Here is a 15,729-nt window from a genome sequence, read left to right as displayed (position 1 = left end):
CAATTATAGCAAATGAAATCATTCTGTAAGAGTTTAACACTCTACAGGGAGGAGTTCTACACCTCTGCAAGTATATTGACATATTGCACTATGTGTCCAAAGAGTGGCAACAGGAGATGAAGTCTGTAACTAGAGTTTACCTTTAAAATTGCTATGGACTTCGCCTCCCATCAACACCTTACTGGAGCGTTCCATAATGTTCAGCCTCTTGACCCAGCTCTCTGTTTTTCAAGCAGGAAATGGGGGGGTCTCTAAATCAAATTTACTCTAAGTGTAGTTACTTCTCCTCACTGAGGATGAAAGCATTCTAAAAATGCACAGTTGCATTGATGTGACCTGCTGTAATGGATAAGGATTACTGCCCAGTGACATGTTTAATATTTTTGGCCGGTCTAGTTTGTCACCAAAGCAGTAAGCCAGGCTGTAGAGTTTCCCGTTACTTGCAAATTTTCACATTAGTTTTTGACAGATATATTTGCTGAAGATAAGAGTAGGCTGATAGGTAGAGATAATATTTGAGCCTATGAAGTGCAGTTCCCTCAAGGTGTCAAACTGGTTCCCTCCAGCACCTTTTCTGGAAACTGAGATTTATCTATTAAATGTTATTTCTTATTATTGGAAATGTGTTGATCCGATTTGCTGTATAGAATAAATAATAGAGGATGTTTTCATCTACTGAAAGGATTTCTCCAGATACCACCTGGCTTTAAGAAGTTTGCTTCCTTCAAGACAGAAGCCAGACACCGAAGTCTTCCTTCTCATCCACATATTTGTGGCTCTGTCTGTCTCCTGTTTCAGGTCCTCCTTAGAGATTAAGTCCTTTGGCACCACAGAGGGATGAATCTTCTGTCTTTTCTTTAGACCTAAGCAGATTTTAGGCTATTTTTTCAGTCCACATGATTGCTACGTCCTGAAAGGTCACAGACCACAGTTATTGCACATACCCTGTTGTGCTTGATTCAGCTGAGAGATCAGATTCCGTGTGCTGTTCAGTATCAGGTGTCAATTGTAACAACTTGCAGTTTGCTCTGGAAAAGTACTTGAATGTTACAGCTGGACAGCGTATGTTATAACTGCCTCCAGTTGTACCTCAAGCTGATATCCACTTTTTAAGATCACTTGTCACAACAGAGGCAGGATCATATGTTCTTTATTTCGAGAGAGCCTGAGAAGAGATCAAAGATTATGTAAAAATTGACACATTTTCCTTTTTCCCTCCAAACAGGTATTTCTGCATCGTCTCAATCAGTATGCAGCAACAAAAATTGATAAGAATATTACGGAAGAGACTGTCAAGGTGAGTTTCTGCGAGGCATGCCATAAATCATTTCTACTGAGACCGGAGTCTCCACGTGATGTGTCATTTGCATTTAAAGAATGAGTGCTTTTAGCCCAGAACCCTCTGTTTAAAATGTAATGTAATAAAAAGGCCGGAAATTGCAGTGACAGCCAAATAAAGCTTGCGTTCTTGTTTGGAGGGCTCCTTTGAGCCAAAATAGCCGACTTTTGAATGAAAAAATCAGATCCAGGAAGCAGCTGTAAACATAATCTATTTTTAACCGATTCCGGCTGGAGGAGGGTGACAATAAGGGACGCATCTGCAGAATGGGAGCGCGCAGGGCTAGCGCTGTGCTTGCCGGCTCACGTGCTGCGGAAAGTAAACACACATTTTTGGGAGCCTTTTTTTACAGGCTCTTGGGCACGTCTGTGTGGCTGTGTTTGGATGTTTGTGCGCGTGGTGTTTGTGTCAGTCTGAGGTCATGTGTCGGGGTCGGGGGTGGGAGTGGAGGCTGGCGGGGGGGTGGGTCGGGGGTGGGTGGGGGGGGGGGCGGGGGGTTGATGGAGGGGGAGTAAGGTAACGCGACACTCTGCTGTTGCAGTCCAAGAGCCTGTCAGATGTGTAATGTAAGCAAGTAATTCATATTCCCTACATGAGGCCACATACAAACATTCCAAACAAATGAGAATATATTAAGTCCTGTTCCTGCTAAGACTGCTTTCACCGTGCTTTGCTTCTGCTGTGTATTATTTTCAGACATCATCTGATACCACTCATGCTACTTTGCTGTTATCGTTGCTTTAGAAGAATCTAATACATTTACCCTTGCTGCAGGTGTTGTTTGCCAGCTGCCCTTGACATGTGTTTAACTCATACAGTCACCAGGCCCTCACTTTTGTTCCACTAGACTTTACACCACACTGCTTTGCTTACACTGACAACTTAATCCACCTCTTTTGATGTTCAGAAATTGAGACAAGATTGAATAAAAAAGTGAAAATCTCTGAGTGAAGGGGAATCTTAAACAACCCTCTATACACCACGATAAATCTGAACATATGCCGGCCACAGCAGGCTCTCTCCTCCTGGAAGCTGTGTGTAAGGTATTTTCAATCCTTTGTCCCCAGGTGCTGTTTTCAAACATTGAGGAGATCCTGTCTGTGCACCGAGACTTCCTGTCCATGGTGGAAGGGCTGCTCCAGCCGGACCCCCACGCTCACCACGAAGTGGGCCGCTGCTTCCTGCACTTTGTGAGTCTCCTTACCTGTTACATTATTCAGCGACTCGGCGGACTCCAGTGTTCAGGGCGATCGACATGACTTACATTCATTTCCAGCTGGATTACCCATGAGCACCACTGTAATGGGCCAGCATCTACAAGACTGCGGAGTAGATCCATAATACATCTTCAGCGGGGCTGTATGTCTGTTATAGGTTTTGTCCTCTCATGAGCCCATACTGTACAGTACGTCTGTGATACAGTGGGTCTCCTACAGTGGAGACCGGCATTGGAGTGACATCAACACAATAACACATGTAAATTCTGGACTGTGAGGTTTTCATGCCGCAGCTGGGAGAAATTACAGTGTAAATAGCTCTGTTACATCTTTAACCTTAATTTGGTGTGCATGACTCCAGTACCACTCATCTCCCCAATGAATGACCCTTTCTCCAAAATGAACGGTCATGTGAGAAGACGCTGAAGTCTTCTTTTAGTCACAGTCTCCAAAAATATTGGCTTGTTTATTTTTTCATGCCTTTATCCACAGGGACAGCCATTGTTCTTTCACAGACATTTTTAGCTATTGGGGTAAGATAATTTGAAGAAAAGCAAACATAATATCAAAGCTTATCAAACACGGGGCGAGCGTGGGGCCTGACTGCAAGAATGTGCACATGGTGCTGAAGTCTACAGTTGAGCCTCAGCATTTTGGCTGCTGGTCAAGAGACACAATGGGCTGCTCTTGAAGGACTGAAATAATGTTTTTTACAGGTTTGCATCTGTGGGTGTGTTTCATGGTAGTCATTATCCAGCAATGAGGCTTTCCCCTCTCCTTCAGCTCTCAGACTGTAGGGTGAGACCTGATAGTGTCTGATGCACTGCTTGGTCACGTGTGGCCGCACAGGAGCTGAAAAGGTGCGGCTCTCTTTCCGTCTGTCCCCCAGAGGAGCAGGTTTCAGATCTACGACGAGTACTGCGGGAACCACGAGAAGGCCCAGAGACTGCTGCTGGAACTCAACAAGATCAGGACCGTGCGGACGTGTTTACTGGTAGGGAAGGACCTTTTAACTGATCCGAACGTGGGGGTAATGGTGTTTGGTCGTGAAAAAAGGGAAAGGTCACTTTCCGGGACGTGACTGAAACCAGCTGTCCCTTGCACGTGTGGCAGCAGGGAGTCCCAGCCTAAACTGGAACCATGCAACACATTATCTAATAGCTGCCTCAGATGTTTACCAGAAAATACATTAACGTTCATTCGCATGCAAGGGCAGTGTTTCACTGTGTCTGCACAATGTGACAATGTGGTGAGGAGGCCTGGTGTCATTCAGTGAGCAGCGTCCTTCTGAGCAGCGCTTCCCGTCTCAGTTGCTACACTGTGGGATGGCAGCATTAAGTGGCCATTCTAAGACTAAGCAGAACAAAAAGACCGGGCCAGATCTGCATTTTCAGCCCTGCTCTGGAGGAGTAGCTATTCCAAAGTGCCTGTGAAATACAGTCCCCCAGGTCTCTGCTGCTCCTGTGGGGACCCGCTCTGTAAGTGCAACATAAATTCGTTTCCTCCGACAGCGCTGACAGCGGTCTCAGCCCCAGAGGTTCCTCCTGCTTTTGTAATGCAACGCCAACACCCTCTCTTTAAACCCTTCTCCATTTACACCTCCTATCACCATGCTCATCTACTCCTGTTTTAGGACCTCCGTAAAAACCAGATAACCTTGAAACGCAGACCTCCAGCACTGTTTCGCCTGACGAATGGGCAGGTCATGCTAGGGCTCTGTAGCAGCAGAGGGTGTTAGGAAAAGGCACACAGCCCCCCCCCAAACGCCCCCCAACCCCCCCGTGCGCGGTTATTCCTCGCCTCGCCATTCTCCATCCTCCACCAAAGCTGAAATGAACACCACTAACTCGTCCTGATCTTTTTCAAGCAGCCGGGAGGACGGCTAGCGACCTGGGAGGGTTCGGTGCTCCGGTGACGCTTTGCACCGGGTGCACGGCAGCGGGCTGTTTTTGAATTCGAGCTGAATGGAGTGGCTGTTTGAACGGGCTGACCTCGGCAGGGGAAGCAGAGTGCCCGGCAGCCCCGGCAGTTGTGGTGTGGCCCAGGGGCACTGAGCCCTCCCATGACTCTGCGGAGGATGCGATGGACATCGATCTCACCAGCTCTCTTCCGCGTCCCCGTCCTCTGTGTGCGTTTCAGAACTGCATGCTGCTAGGAGGAAGGAAGAACACAGAAGTACCTCTCGAAGGCTATTTGGTCGCCCCCATTCAAAGGATCTGCAAATATCCACTCCTGTTAAGAGTACGTATGCTTCTTTGAACTAATTCAGTATTTCCCATTCGCACGATTATGACTCTCATCTAATTTGCCTGATTGTATTATTTATGTTTTTGAAGGTCTGTTGTTGTCTTTGTCATCATCTTATATTCATAAAATGTGTTATTTTGGTGCAGTGCTGTATATTTATGACATCTATGTAAAGAAAGCCCCACAAGAAGGCAGTTAAATGATCTTGAATGCTCTCTGTCATGTTTTTCTTTGGTTGAAGTCAGGAAAGAGGATGTGGTCATATCAGAACTGACCTACTGCAAATATACTGTAGAATATAGGTGGAGTTCTCTATACAAATGGGTTTGCTGCATTCATAAAGGAAGTTTTAATGTACAGTGCAAGTATCATTCTAATGTTCTTCTGTTCAGCATATTTTATGTAGTGAAATGCAGTATCCACGTTTTTCAAGGTGATTGTATTTTTATTGAACAGACCTAAGCAAACCATTTAAAACTTTCTTTTAAGTTGGACAGCAGCCCTGGTGAATTAACTTACAAAACCAGCAGAAAAGGTTGACAGCGCAGTTGGCTGTTTGAATGTTTGATTCTGAATTGAAATGTAATTAGCAATTGCGAATGTTAAAAGTATTTAAAGTAAAATAATACTACTGGTGCAAAGTACTAATCAAGTAATATGTTCATTAATTATCATGTACTTTGTAAGTTAATGACTTTGCATACCATTTTTCATTAAAAGATTATAATATAAAATGTAATACCATTTCAAAAACTTGATTAACTTGGAAAAAATCTGAAGAAAGCTATAATTGATTAACTAACTTAATTAATTATTAATCACCACAGGCTTATTTTAAACCTTCCTTTGCACAAACATATGGTAAAAAATGTGTGATGTGTCCTTGAAGATTAGTTTTTGAATTTTCACAGATGCAAAAACATGCTCATTAAACACCACACAAAGAAATCTGTCATTTCCCAAACATCAAGGAAATGTACATCTAAATGTGAAATTAATGTGCCAAAAAACTGTGGTTAGACCAGGGGACATGATTAGAATCTTGATCATTAGACCTTGACAAGCTGTTGCTGGGTGGTTAAGAAAATTATTCTGTTCCTGTAAATCAAAAGTAAACATCTGATATTTTTAAAAAGAAAATTACAAGTAAACATATATGCAGTCACATCAGAAGGGATAAAGTGTGACTTTCATGTTTAAAGAGATCTGGCTAGACCTCATCTTTCTGTTTCCTGACTGCTCTGGGATAAATATTTCTGTGAATAGGAGTTGCTGAAGAGAACCCCAAAGAAGCACAATGACTACTCGCTGGTCCTGGAGGCCCTCCAAGTCATGAAAGCTGTGTGCTCCAACATCAATGAAGCCAAGAGGCAGATGGAGAAGCTGGAGGTCCTGGAAGAGTGGCAGTCACACATCGAGGGATGGGAGGTGAGTAAAAAATGGCTGCAATTAACCAGTCTCTGAAAATGGTTTCCTACTTCACAAATGATACAAGTGGCCTTAATTTTAAAGTTATGTCATACACAACAGCATTGCCAGCCTAGGATAAATCAAGATCTAAGTATTTGATGAAAAAAATTGTCAACAGTGTATTTTCCTTGGAGTCTCAGTTCAACATTGAAGAAAGTGTAATGTTTGGACTGTAGTATTTTGGCAACTCCAGGTCCTACTGACTGCATTTTGCTAACCGCAGCTAATGTTATGATTTACTTAGAACCACTTTCTTCAACATTAGCCAACGCAAGATGAGATTAATTTTCATGATTTTGAATTCTCAGCAGTGTGAATTTTTACAAAGGCTTATCCTGTTAGATGTAAATTTTCCTTGAACAATGTATTCATGCTCACGGTGCCCAATTATAATGCTATCTTGCATAATCGGGTACATTTCGGCAGTAGGTCTGGATGATTAATTTTCTTATTCACTGAAATGAAGTGCCTTCCTTTCTTAACAATATACAAAAAAGACCAGAGGCGGTGACATGAGGAACAATGGAGGTGATTGTGCCCGGAGTCACCTGATTATGTTTTTGATTTGGTAGAAGGTTGATATGACCAAGAGGCCCCTGAGATATAGACGGGGGGCTCGAGGAGAGCAGGGCTGCAAGGCATGAGTGGATGGGGTGGGTGCGAGGTAGCATGAGTCACAGACTGGCATGGTGGCACCAGTGCTCACGCAAAGCTAGGCTGGTATGGCTGTGCTGTGCTCTTATGTAAACTATTCCCGGCACCCGATGCTGTGGACTTTGACTGCTGCCGGGCACTCTGTAGGACAGAGATGGAAAAGATTACAAGCCCTTTTATGGAGTGGGGAAGGCTGAAGTGGAAAATAAAACATGATATCGCACCTAAGTGGTGGATTTAGCCCTGTCTTTTTGCCATCAGACAGTTAAGAAGATAACTACAGGTTTCACACCAGTACTTAAAGAATCATCTTAAATGAACTATGGTATCTGTTAGATAGGGTTTTGCCACGCAAGTAGGAGGGGATGTTATATATGACTAAAGTAACGATACAGTCTCTGGTAATGGCACATGTGGATCAGGGTGAGCTTGGGTGACCTCGTTCTTCATAAAGACAGCTTTGATATCCACTTTTATGCATGAACTGTACACATTAGAAAATAGTTTGATTTCCCCATCTTTCATGTACATGTCTGTGCATGCCTGAATGTTTTTTTCATGTTGTCTGAAACAAAGACCATATTGTTTTAGTGCAAGGAATCTGTATATAAATGATGCTTGCCATTTTTTGGTCCACATCAAACACTGTAAAAACATACTACAAAATCAAAAACAGTTGGTCGAACCTTTATACCAGAATGTCATTTAAAGGGCAGACATGGCCTTAGCATTTTTGAATGCTCCCATCTATCAGGAAAGGGAATGCTAAACAACCAGACTTACAGTTAAACACTGATTGCAAGCATCTCTTCTGAGGGGAAAAAAACTGAATGTCTCGAGAATTGCATTATTTTTTTTAATCAAGTTGTGCAGTGTGATCTTTAAAAGGCATGAAGTACAGAACGACCCTCTGGAAACGTGTATATGTTTTTTGTTGGTCGGTGACTCTCTGGCCTGAGTGTTAGTTCAGATGGGGAAAGCTTCCCCCGGCACACATAGCACTAAGAATAGGGGGATATTTCAGAGCTGGGCTGGGGTGGGCGATGGGTGGGGTGACACAGGCACAGCACGGTTTTAGTCGAAGCTGTTCGCTCTTTGTTGCTCTGCTCTTTATTAATCATGGACATTAGCTCATTCTGGATCAAGACAAGCTCTTAAAATGCATCTGTGCCAGTTTTTATTTTCCTCGCAGTGGAAAGGAGGCTAAAAAAAAGTGTGGGTCTGGTCCATACGTGGGTGTGGAGGGGGGATGAGATGAAGGAGTCACTTTTTCCGATGTTGTTTCCAGTCTCGGCTGATTGCTTGACGGTCTCGACCGGCCGCACAGCTGTGTGACCCGGGCTGAACCGTAGGGTGACTGTCGGCGAGGGAGGCCACATTGAGGCGCCATGTTGCCCTGCCAGTGGTCACTACAGTGCTCATCACATTAGTGCAAATGTCACTACTGGTATAAATCACCACTGTCTTTGTCTGTAAAGTGGCGCTCCGTGTCAGTGTCAAGTTCAGATGTTTCTGTGAATGTTAGTGCCAAGGTCGCCCCCAGTATACAGTGTTCAGTAGTGCCAGTGCGTGTCAGCACCAGGGTCACCCTTGGTGTTTAGTAGTGTCAGTTTGGGTCAGTGCCAGTGTCACCCTCAGTGTCACACTCACAGTGTAGCTGTGTGTGTCAGTGCTAAGTCCAGTCAGTGTTCAGAAGTTCCTGTGTCAGTGACAGCTATCACTGTCTGTTGTTAGTTGTTATCATTATCACGCATGTTCTGTGGAAAGAGTACTAGAACCAATTGAGCTCCTGTCCAGTGGCTGCTTTCATTCTTTTGTTGATTGGTACATGGATATATTAGATTTTAGGATGTGTTTCTTCTTTTTTCCCAGTAAAGTATGATTAATGGGAATGTAACTGTAAGAGGCTGCATATCTTAGACTCAAGTGGCTGTGTTTCATTAGGAAACTTGGGGGCCCTGTTGCATTTTACACAATTTTTTTTTTTCAACTGGAAGTGGCATCCCAGAGAGTGTGCTTTTTCATTAGCCCTGTAGAGGAGTGCTCCTCTAGAGCTTTTATTCTCTTATACAGGTTTTTGATAATAGATGCTCAGGACTGAAAAAAGCTGGAATCTACACTCTCTAATGCACGGGAAGTCTGTCTCTGTGACTGTGACTGTGACTGTGACTGTGACTAAACGCAAGCGCTGTCACGTTGGAAACCTAGAGCTCCTGTACAGATATGAACAAGAGCAGATGAGAAGCGTTTTCTTGCGGCTTAATCAGGACTCACAATTTGCTATCACTTGAAAGTGTCTGTCTTTGGCTGAGGTTTTGCTGGAGAGCTTCCCCTGCCTGGGAAGTGTCTGATTCATCTGTAATCTGAACTAATGCAGCCTCATTCCTCCCCAGTGGAGTCAGCTTCGGCCCCAGAAGGTGACCGGTCCGGTCTGTGCACTGTGACGGCTGCTGTAATTAAGGCAACATCTGGCCGTGAAGGAGGGCGCTGGAGAATGTGGCCAGGCGGTGCATAGAGAGAGAGAGAGAGAGAGAGAGAGAGAGAGAGCAAGCTGTGGTGTGTGATTTCCTACCAGGAGGAAATGCTTAGCACATTTTCTGGCTCTGTGAGTTCGGGAGTTATTTTTAGGTTCGGCAGGGTGATCAAAAGCAGGCATATAAATTCCCACTGAAGACAAGGTAAGAAGAAAATGTGCTGTTTATCGTTTGCAGCGGGAGACCTGCAATGTGTTCTCTGTACCCACGATGGAAATTCACTGATTTGAATGTTATTGTTAGGGGTTTGTAAGACTGTACTTCATCCAACGCAAAAAGCAATCTTTTCCTCAGGAACCTGCAGTATCCAGGCCCTACTGAGAGCCTGTGTTCGGTCATTCTTCAGCACCATACTTTCTCCCATAATGTGACTGCTTTGATATCAGCAGGGTAATTGCAGAGGAGAAAAGTGGAATCCAAATGGCTTCAGGTGCAGTTTTTGATTTAGAGAGATGATCTAAGCCACGCCGAAAGTGTGAAATGTTGCTCGCAATACGGAGTCATTCATTCGGTTCATTTAAGTGGGTTTTACTTGAAGAAGACACAGGCCACAGATACAGGTCAATCATGTAGTGTAGTGGGAAACAGTTGTTGCATTTCAAGCCTGCACTTTGTGCCTCTGCCACACTGGGTCCTTTCATGCTAATTGTCAGTTTCATCTTAGAAGTGTGTCAGCTAGCCTTTTGTCCAAGGAACAAAGCAAGCAAGAATGGTTTCTTCATGGTGTTTTGATTGTTGAAGTTTTCAGCTTCTGTTTCTATTTTAATTTGTGCTTTCAGGGCTCCAACATCACAGACACCTGCACAGAGATGCTGATGCACGGAATCTTATTGAAGATCTCAGCGGGGAACATCCAGGAGCGGATCTTCTTCCTCTTCGATAACCTTCTGGTGTACTGCAAGAAGAAAAACAGGTCCGTCCTTTTAGTGTCAGCTTCATGTAGTGTCACATATTTGAAAATCTGTGGACATATCTCAAAGATGTGAAGTCCTTATACTGGCTGTATAAGCTATCTGAAGGTGTCCAGTCAGTGATGGAGACACTGTCTGAAGTTGCTGAAAACCATTAAAAGTATGTGAATAAATATCAGCATGATTTGATTACATATGTATTTATACAGTAAAACTTTACTCAAGCTACTGATCAACACCCCCACGACTGTCCCCCCCAAAACAAAATTAAATAAAAGAAACATAACTACAAAAAAGATTTTTTCCCTCCAACTGCAGGCGTTTAAAAAACAGCAAAGCTGCCACAGAGGGTCCCCGGTACTTGTTTCGCGGGCGGATCAACACGGAGGTCATGGAGGTGGAGAACGTGGATGATGGTACAGGTAAATGTCCTTGCTTTTATCGGAGGCGTGTGAGAGAACCTTAGACCTGCATGCTGGCAGCTTGCCACATCCTTGACGCTCCTCGGCTGAAGATTAAAAAAAAACCGAGCTAGGGCGACATATGGATGGGCTGCGCCATTGTTTTCAGAAAGAAGCAGTGGGGCTGGAGAGCAGTCACTCTAGCAGTTTCATCGGGGTATCTTTCACTGTGTCTAGAATAAATGTTATAGTCTTAAATTCAAACAGAGAGCTGTGTCATAACTGTGCATAAATTGTCACCCAATTGCCTTGTTGATTTTTACGGTGGATTGAGGTTTTTATTGTAAATTTATGCATATGACTGTTAAAGATCACGACTGTTAGTCTTGCATAACCAGATGGGAACTGTTTTTTATATTTAAAAAAATTATTTAGAGTTTAAGATTTTTCTGTTAGCTGTGAATATATTTTTATACATTTAATTAATTTATGAATTAATGAAATGTATACAAATATACTCACATACTGAATTGAATTGAATGAATTTGAGTGTAATTGCTGAGAATTTAAGATGGAGGAGCTCTGCAGCAGGGTCACTTAATGAAACCATAATTAGCTGCAGTTTTTCCCTTCCTTGAAATAGTTTCAAGGTTGTCGGTTCAGTATGAGTCAAACCAAAGACTGAAAATGGTACGTGTTTGCTTGGCACAGATCATCATAAAGCTTTGACAGTGTCCTGAAAGTGTCATTGGTGTGGACACAGACCTGGTTGCTGTCACAGATAGAAGGATAAACTTTTACCATTTACATTTATAGTCTTCAAAATATTTTCTGTTTTTCTTACCAACACATCGAATTCATAGTCATGGATCTTATTGTATTGGATGTATTGGTCATGAAACACAAAAATAAGTTCATGAAAGGCCTTATTATTTTTTTTTATTCACGAATGAAAAGCAGCTTTATCAAAGTAATTTACCATTACCATTAAGTTCAATTATTTGATACCTCTTGGCCTAAATGACACAGGTATATGGAACCTCTGGAGAAATGATAATTACTATAACATTAGAATTCTCATTCGGTAGAATTCATTAAAACAGATCTATTTTTGTTTCACTGGTGTTAAATATAATTGGAGCCTCCTACATGGAACAAGTACACAGAAAGAGGTGTTGCAAGACGATACCAGCAGCTTGTTTCATAAAGCCTGAAAGCCCTTCAGATCTGAGCAGCGTGGTAAGGGAGACAGATGGTAAAACCAGTCAAAGCTGTGAAAATACAACACCATAGATAGAGGGCTTGGTGGCCATTTGGATTATTACTGGACATTTACAGTAAATGTTGACATATTTACTGTAAATGAATTCTCACATTTGGTTTTGAAGTTTTAACCTGGTTTGGTGTCATTGTAACGGGAATACATTGTGCACTGTTTCCGTTTTACATTTTATGAGAAAGACTTGGCCTAGGAGAGTCTGTCCCCTTGTTTATGAAGTGTTTCTTACATTCTTTGGTCATTTACAGGACAGGGAGTGCATTCTACTGTAGTTGCTCCTGAGAGTTGCACAAAAATGTCATACTCTGTACATAATGAAAAGACATCAGTGTGGAGAACTCTGGGCACAGTGTGTCTTGGATCAGGGAAGCACTGATTATCAGTTATATTTGTAGAAGTAATAATTTTCTCCCCAGAAGCCTTAATATCACTCTTCTTGAGACTTACATCTGTCAGCCTATGGAACGTAAAACAGTCCTTGCTTCTCTTTGGTGACATGTGGGTGTTCTGCAGTTAAAATGCATGAAGAATGAGCATTCAGTCAGAAATGTAGAAGAAAAACATTTCATTTTTAATCCCAATTGAATAAAGTCATAGAATGGCAGAAGGTCAGGAAACTCATGTTGCTTATTCATGAGTTTATTATGTGTTATGGGCTTAATTTGTTTTTCAAAGACTGTGTTCCAGCATTTTGCATACCAACTATGCCCCAAAGTGCCAGGAGGAATCAAAGACTGATTGAGAGAAATCTTTGCATTTGTGGGTATCGACTTAATTGTGCGTGCGCACGCACACACGCACATACACACACACACACACACACACACACACACACACACACACATGCGCACGCACACGTTGATATACAGAAAATTTGTCACTAACTGTACAACACAATATAAGATACAGTACAGTTAATATGCTTGTTGTAGTAATACTGTAGAATGTAGTTGTTTATCATATGTTGGGTACCCCTGCAGGATGTTTTAATTGAAATGTCTACTTTTGTTTCACTATTACCATTGCCATCCATTCCCCATTCTTTTTATAATTAATTCTGCCATATATCTGATCCAATAACATTGGCTGAATTTTGCATCTCCTGTCTTTTATTGTAGCTATGGTTTCTTTTTGGTGTGAAATGAGGGAAGCCAACATTGTGAACCGGTGTGTGCAGCTGAATAGATTTAGAAAAAAGCACTGGAAGTGTTTTCTCTGATCGCAGTGGAAAAATGGGGTCAATAGATGCTTGTTTATTAGTCCAGTTATCTACTGGCTCTGTGTGCTGAAGAACAGCAGAATCACGATAATAATCAATGAAATGTTCAATACAACCCACGGAGAGAGCAGTCAAGTGCAGTGGGCACTGCCTGGCCAACGTCTGCAAGTTCAAGCTCACCTCTGCAGCGCCTGGAGGGAGGACTCATGTGGAAATACTCTCTCACCTCCTCAGATGCAGCTTATCAGGCAGTGAAGACGGCATGTAGCTGCCCTGAGGGAAGCTGGACAGAGCTCAAATGCGCAGTACCGAATTGCTTGCGTGCTAAAAGGCCTCTTGACAAATAATCACCAAGCTTTGCATCTACCTAAATTTGTAGCATTCCGAAATGAAGGAAATGGTTAGACCAAATTATAGTGTGCAACGAAAAATTCTCCAAACCAAGTTTGTCTCAAGCTGATCTGGAACGGCTTGGGGCATTGTTGCGGGTTCTGGCCGACATTTAGTCTGAGAGACGCATTTAATTTTTTCAACACTTCAGTCCACATTGCTGCAATGCACCTCTGTTGTGTCACTCCGTATTTATTTAAGGCCAGTTCTCTCCCATGTTCGTTCATCGCTGCCTTGTAATTACGGCAATCAACAGGGTTCTCTTCCCCTCATGCGTTTCCTCGAAGAGACTCACGTTTCGTGACTTTTTCATGTGGTGGTGCTCATTTGTTCTAAACTCTCGTGTGTTCTTTTCACGCTGTTTGGTTTACAGCAAAGTGCATACACTGCGTTGTCCAAACTGCTTTGATAAACAATCTAAAATTATTCATATTGCAGAGGCAGCAAAATCAAAGGCAAGAAAACTCAACAATGGTGCCACATTAAAAACCGAGCGAAACAGAACAACAGAAAAGCCTGGTGTGCAGATTGCTGAGGAAAAAAAAAAAATAAATAAATAAACGCTCATGGTATAAAAGCGCTGAATCCATCTTATTTTTTTTGTCACAGCTGACTACCACAGCAGTGGCAACATTGTGAATAACGGCTGGAAGATACACAACACGGCGAAGAACAAGTGGTTCGTGTGCATGGCGAAGACCCCGGAGGAAAAGCAGGAGTGGCTGGAAGCGATCCTGAAGGAGCGGGAGAGGAGGAAAAGTGAGTAGTGAACGCTGTACCATCTGTGGGCGGGGCATGGCACACCCGCTTCAAACCCATTCTCATTAGCCGTGTCACAAGCAATTAATCTAAAGGTGAGTTGTTATGGGTAATTATCTTGTGGGCGTCAGGTTATTATCCTTGGAGCTCTTAATCTCTGTTATTTCCAAACATACTGTCCAAGATAGACTATACAGACCTCCTGCTAGACACCTTGCTGTCAAGTTGTACTACTTTACATTAACGCAATTTCAGCATGTTGCTGTGCTTTCATTGAGTTGTTTAAATGCAAAATGCCTTTAACAGCTCTTTGTTAAATGTGGCATTTTCAGATTCAAAAAGTTTTGGTGTGTATACTAACCCTCTTGCCTCCTTTTTGGGAGGAACAAAGGTATGGAGACTTCCATATGTATACAGGCGTTTTGAGCAATGTCTTTTGGGCCTTACCTCTAATGAATAAATAATCAGCACAGGTGTGCTGTGTTTGCCTTCCTATACTGGTGGTAGTAAAAAAAAAAAAAACACTGGAATAAAAACCGTTGCTTTTCACGCAGACATGCTTCAGTCGAGAAAGCTAGCATCTGGGCAAGCTCTGAAAACGCTGCTTCAGACAGTAATATCGCACCTACAGATTTCCCCTCTTGACTGTGCCTGTGTGTCGCTTGTGCCTCCCAGCCCTGAGGTTGGGGATGGAGCAGGACACCTGGGTCATGGTGTCAGAGAAAGGGGAGAAGCTGTACAACCTGATGAGTCAGCAGGGACACCTCATCAAGGACAGGAAGCGCAAGCTCACCACGTTTCCCAAGTGCTTCCTTGGAAGGTAGGTGGCTGCGAAGGACATTTGACCCTTGACCCTTTACCCTTTTTCCTTTAACCAGATGTGTATTGCTTGCTGCCACTGTAGGGCAAGGAGGCTGTCAGTGATTTGTTTCCTGAAACAAAAAACATGGGAATTACAGTTAAGGGGCATTGCATTCCTTGGCCATGTTTACAGTACTTCGTGATATCTTTTTACGTATGGGTGTTGGGGTGATTTTTATTTTGGTAGCTTTTACTGATTTAATTGGAGGTGTGTTTAAATTAGGACAGTGCAGCAGAAATACAGGGCTCCTTTTTCTGTGAAATGGCAGAAATTTTGAAGAGATTTCGCTCTTGAGTGAAATACCTTGCTTGTCTATTAAAAGTAGGTATGCACATATCCTCACACAAATAGTTTTGCACACTGTGATATTTATAACAGCTAACACTTGTTTTAAGTCAAGATAAATTTTGCCATCCCATTTCCATTCATCTGTAAAGAGGTTTGTTT

At 42.8% G+C, this 15,729-nt stretch overlaps 1 protein-coding gene across 2 annotated transcripts in view; it reads left to right on the top strand.

The window, feature by feature from the left end:
- The window catches only part of prex2 (phosphatidylinositol-3,4,5-trisphosphate-dependent Rac exchange factor 2), a 106,588-nt gene that overhangs the window by 23,752 nt on the left and 67,107 nt on the right, over positions 1-15,729 (top strand). The window contains exons 2-10 of one of the 2 annotated variants that reach the window (XM_036521005.1): positions 1,226-1,297; positions 2,407-2,529; positions 3,446-3,550; positions 4,696-4,797; positions 6,070-6,231; positions 10,241-10,374; positions 10,691-10,794; positions 14,271-14,420; positions 15,096-15,240. In XM_036521005.1, the coding sequence (XP_036376898.1) occupies positions 1,226-1,297; positions 2,407-2,529; positions 3,446-3,550; positions 4,696-4,797; positions 6,070-6,231; positions 10,241-10,374; positions 10,691-10,794; positions 14,271-14,420; positions 15,096-15,240 (1,097 nt within the window). Of the gene's footprint in view, positions 1-1,225; positions 1,298-2,406; positions 2,530-3,445; positions 3,551-4,695; positions 4,798-6,069; positions 6,232-9,562; positions 9,606-10,240; positions 10,375-10,690; positions 10,795-14,270; positions 14,421-15,095; positions 15,241-15,729 lie in introns of those variants that run through there. The other variant, XM_036521006.1, reaches the window with a different exon arrangement.

This window comes from Megalops cyprinoides, chromosome 2, assembly GCF_013368585.1.
Source record: "Megalops cyprinoides isolate fMegCyp1 chromosome 2, fMegCyp1.pri, whole genome shotgun sequence".
Taxonomy (NCBI): Eukaryota; Metazoa; Chordata; class Actinopteri; order Elopiformes; family Megalopidae; genus Megalops; species Megalops cyprinoides.
The sequence above is the reverse complement of the archived record's forward strand: the minus strand, read 5'-3'. Positions and strand labels throughout refer to the sequence as shown.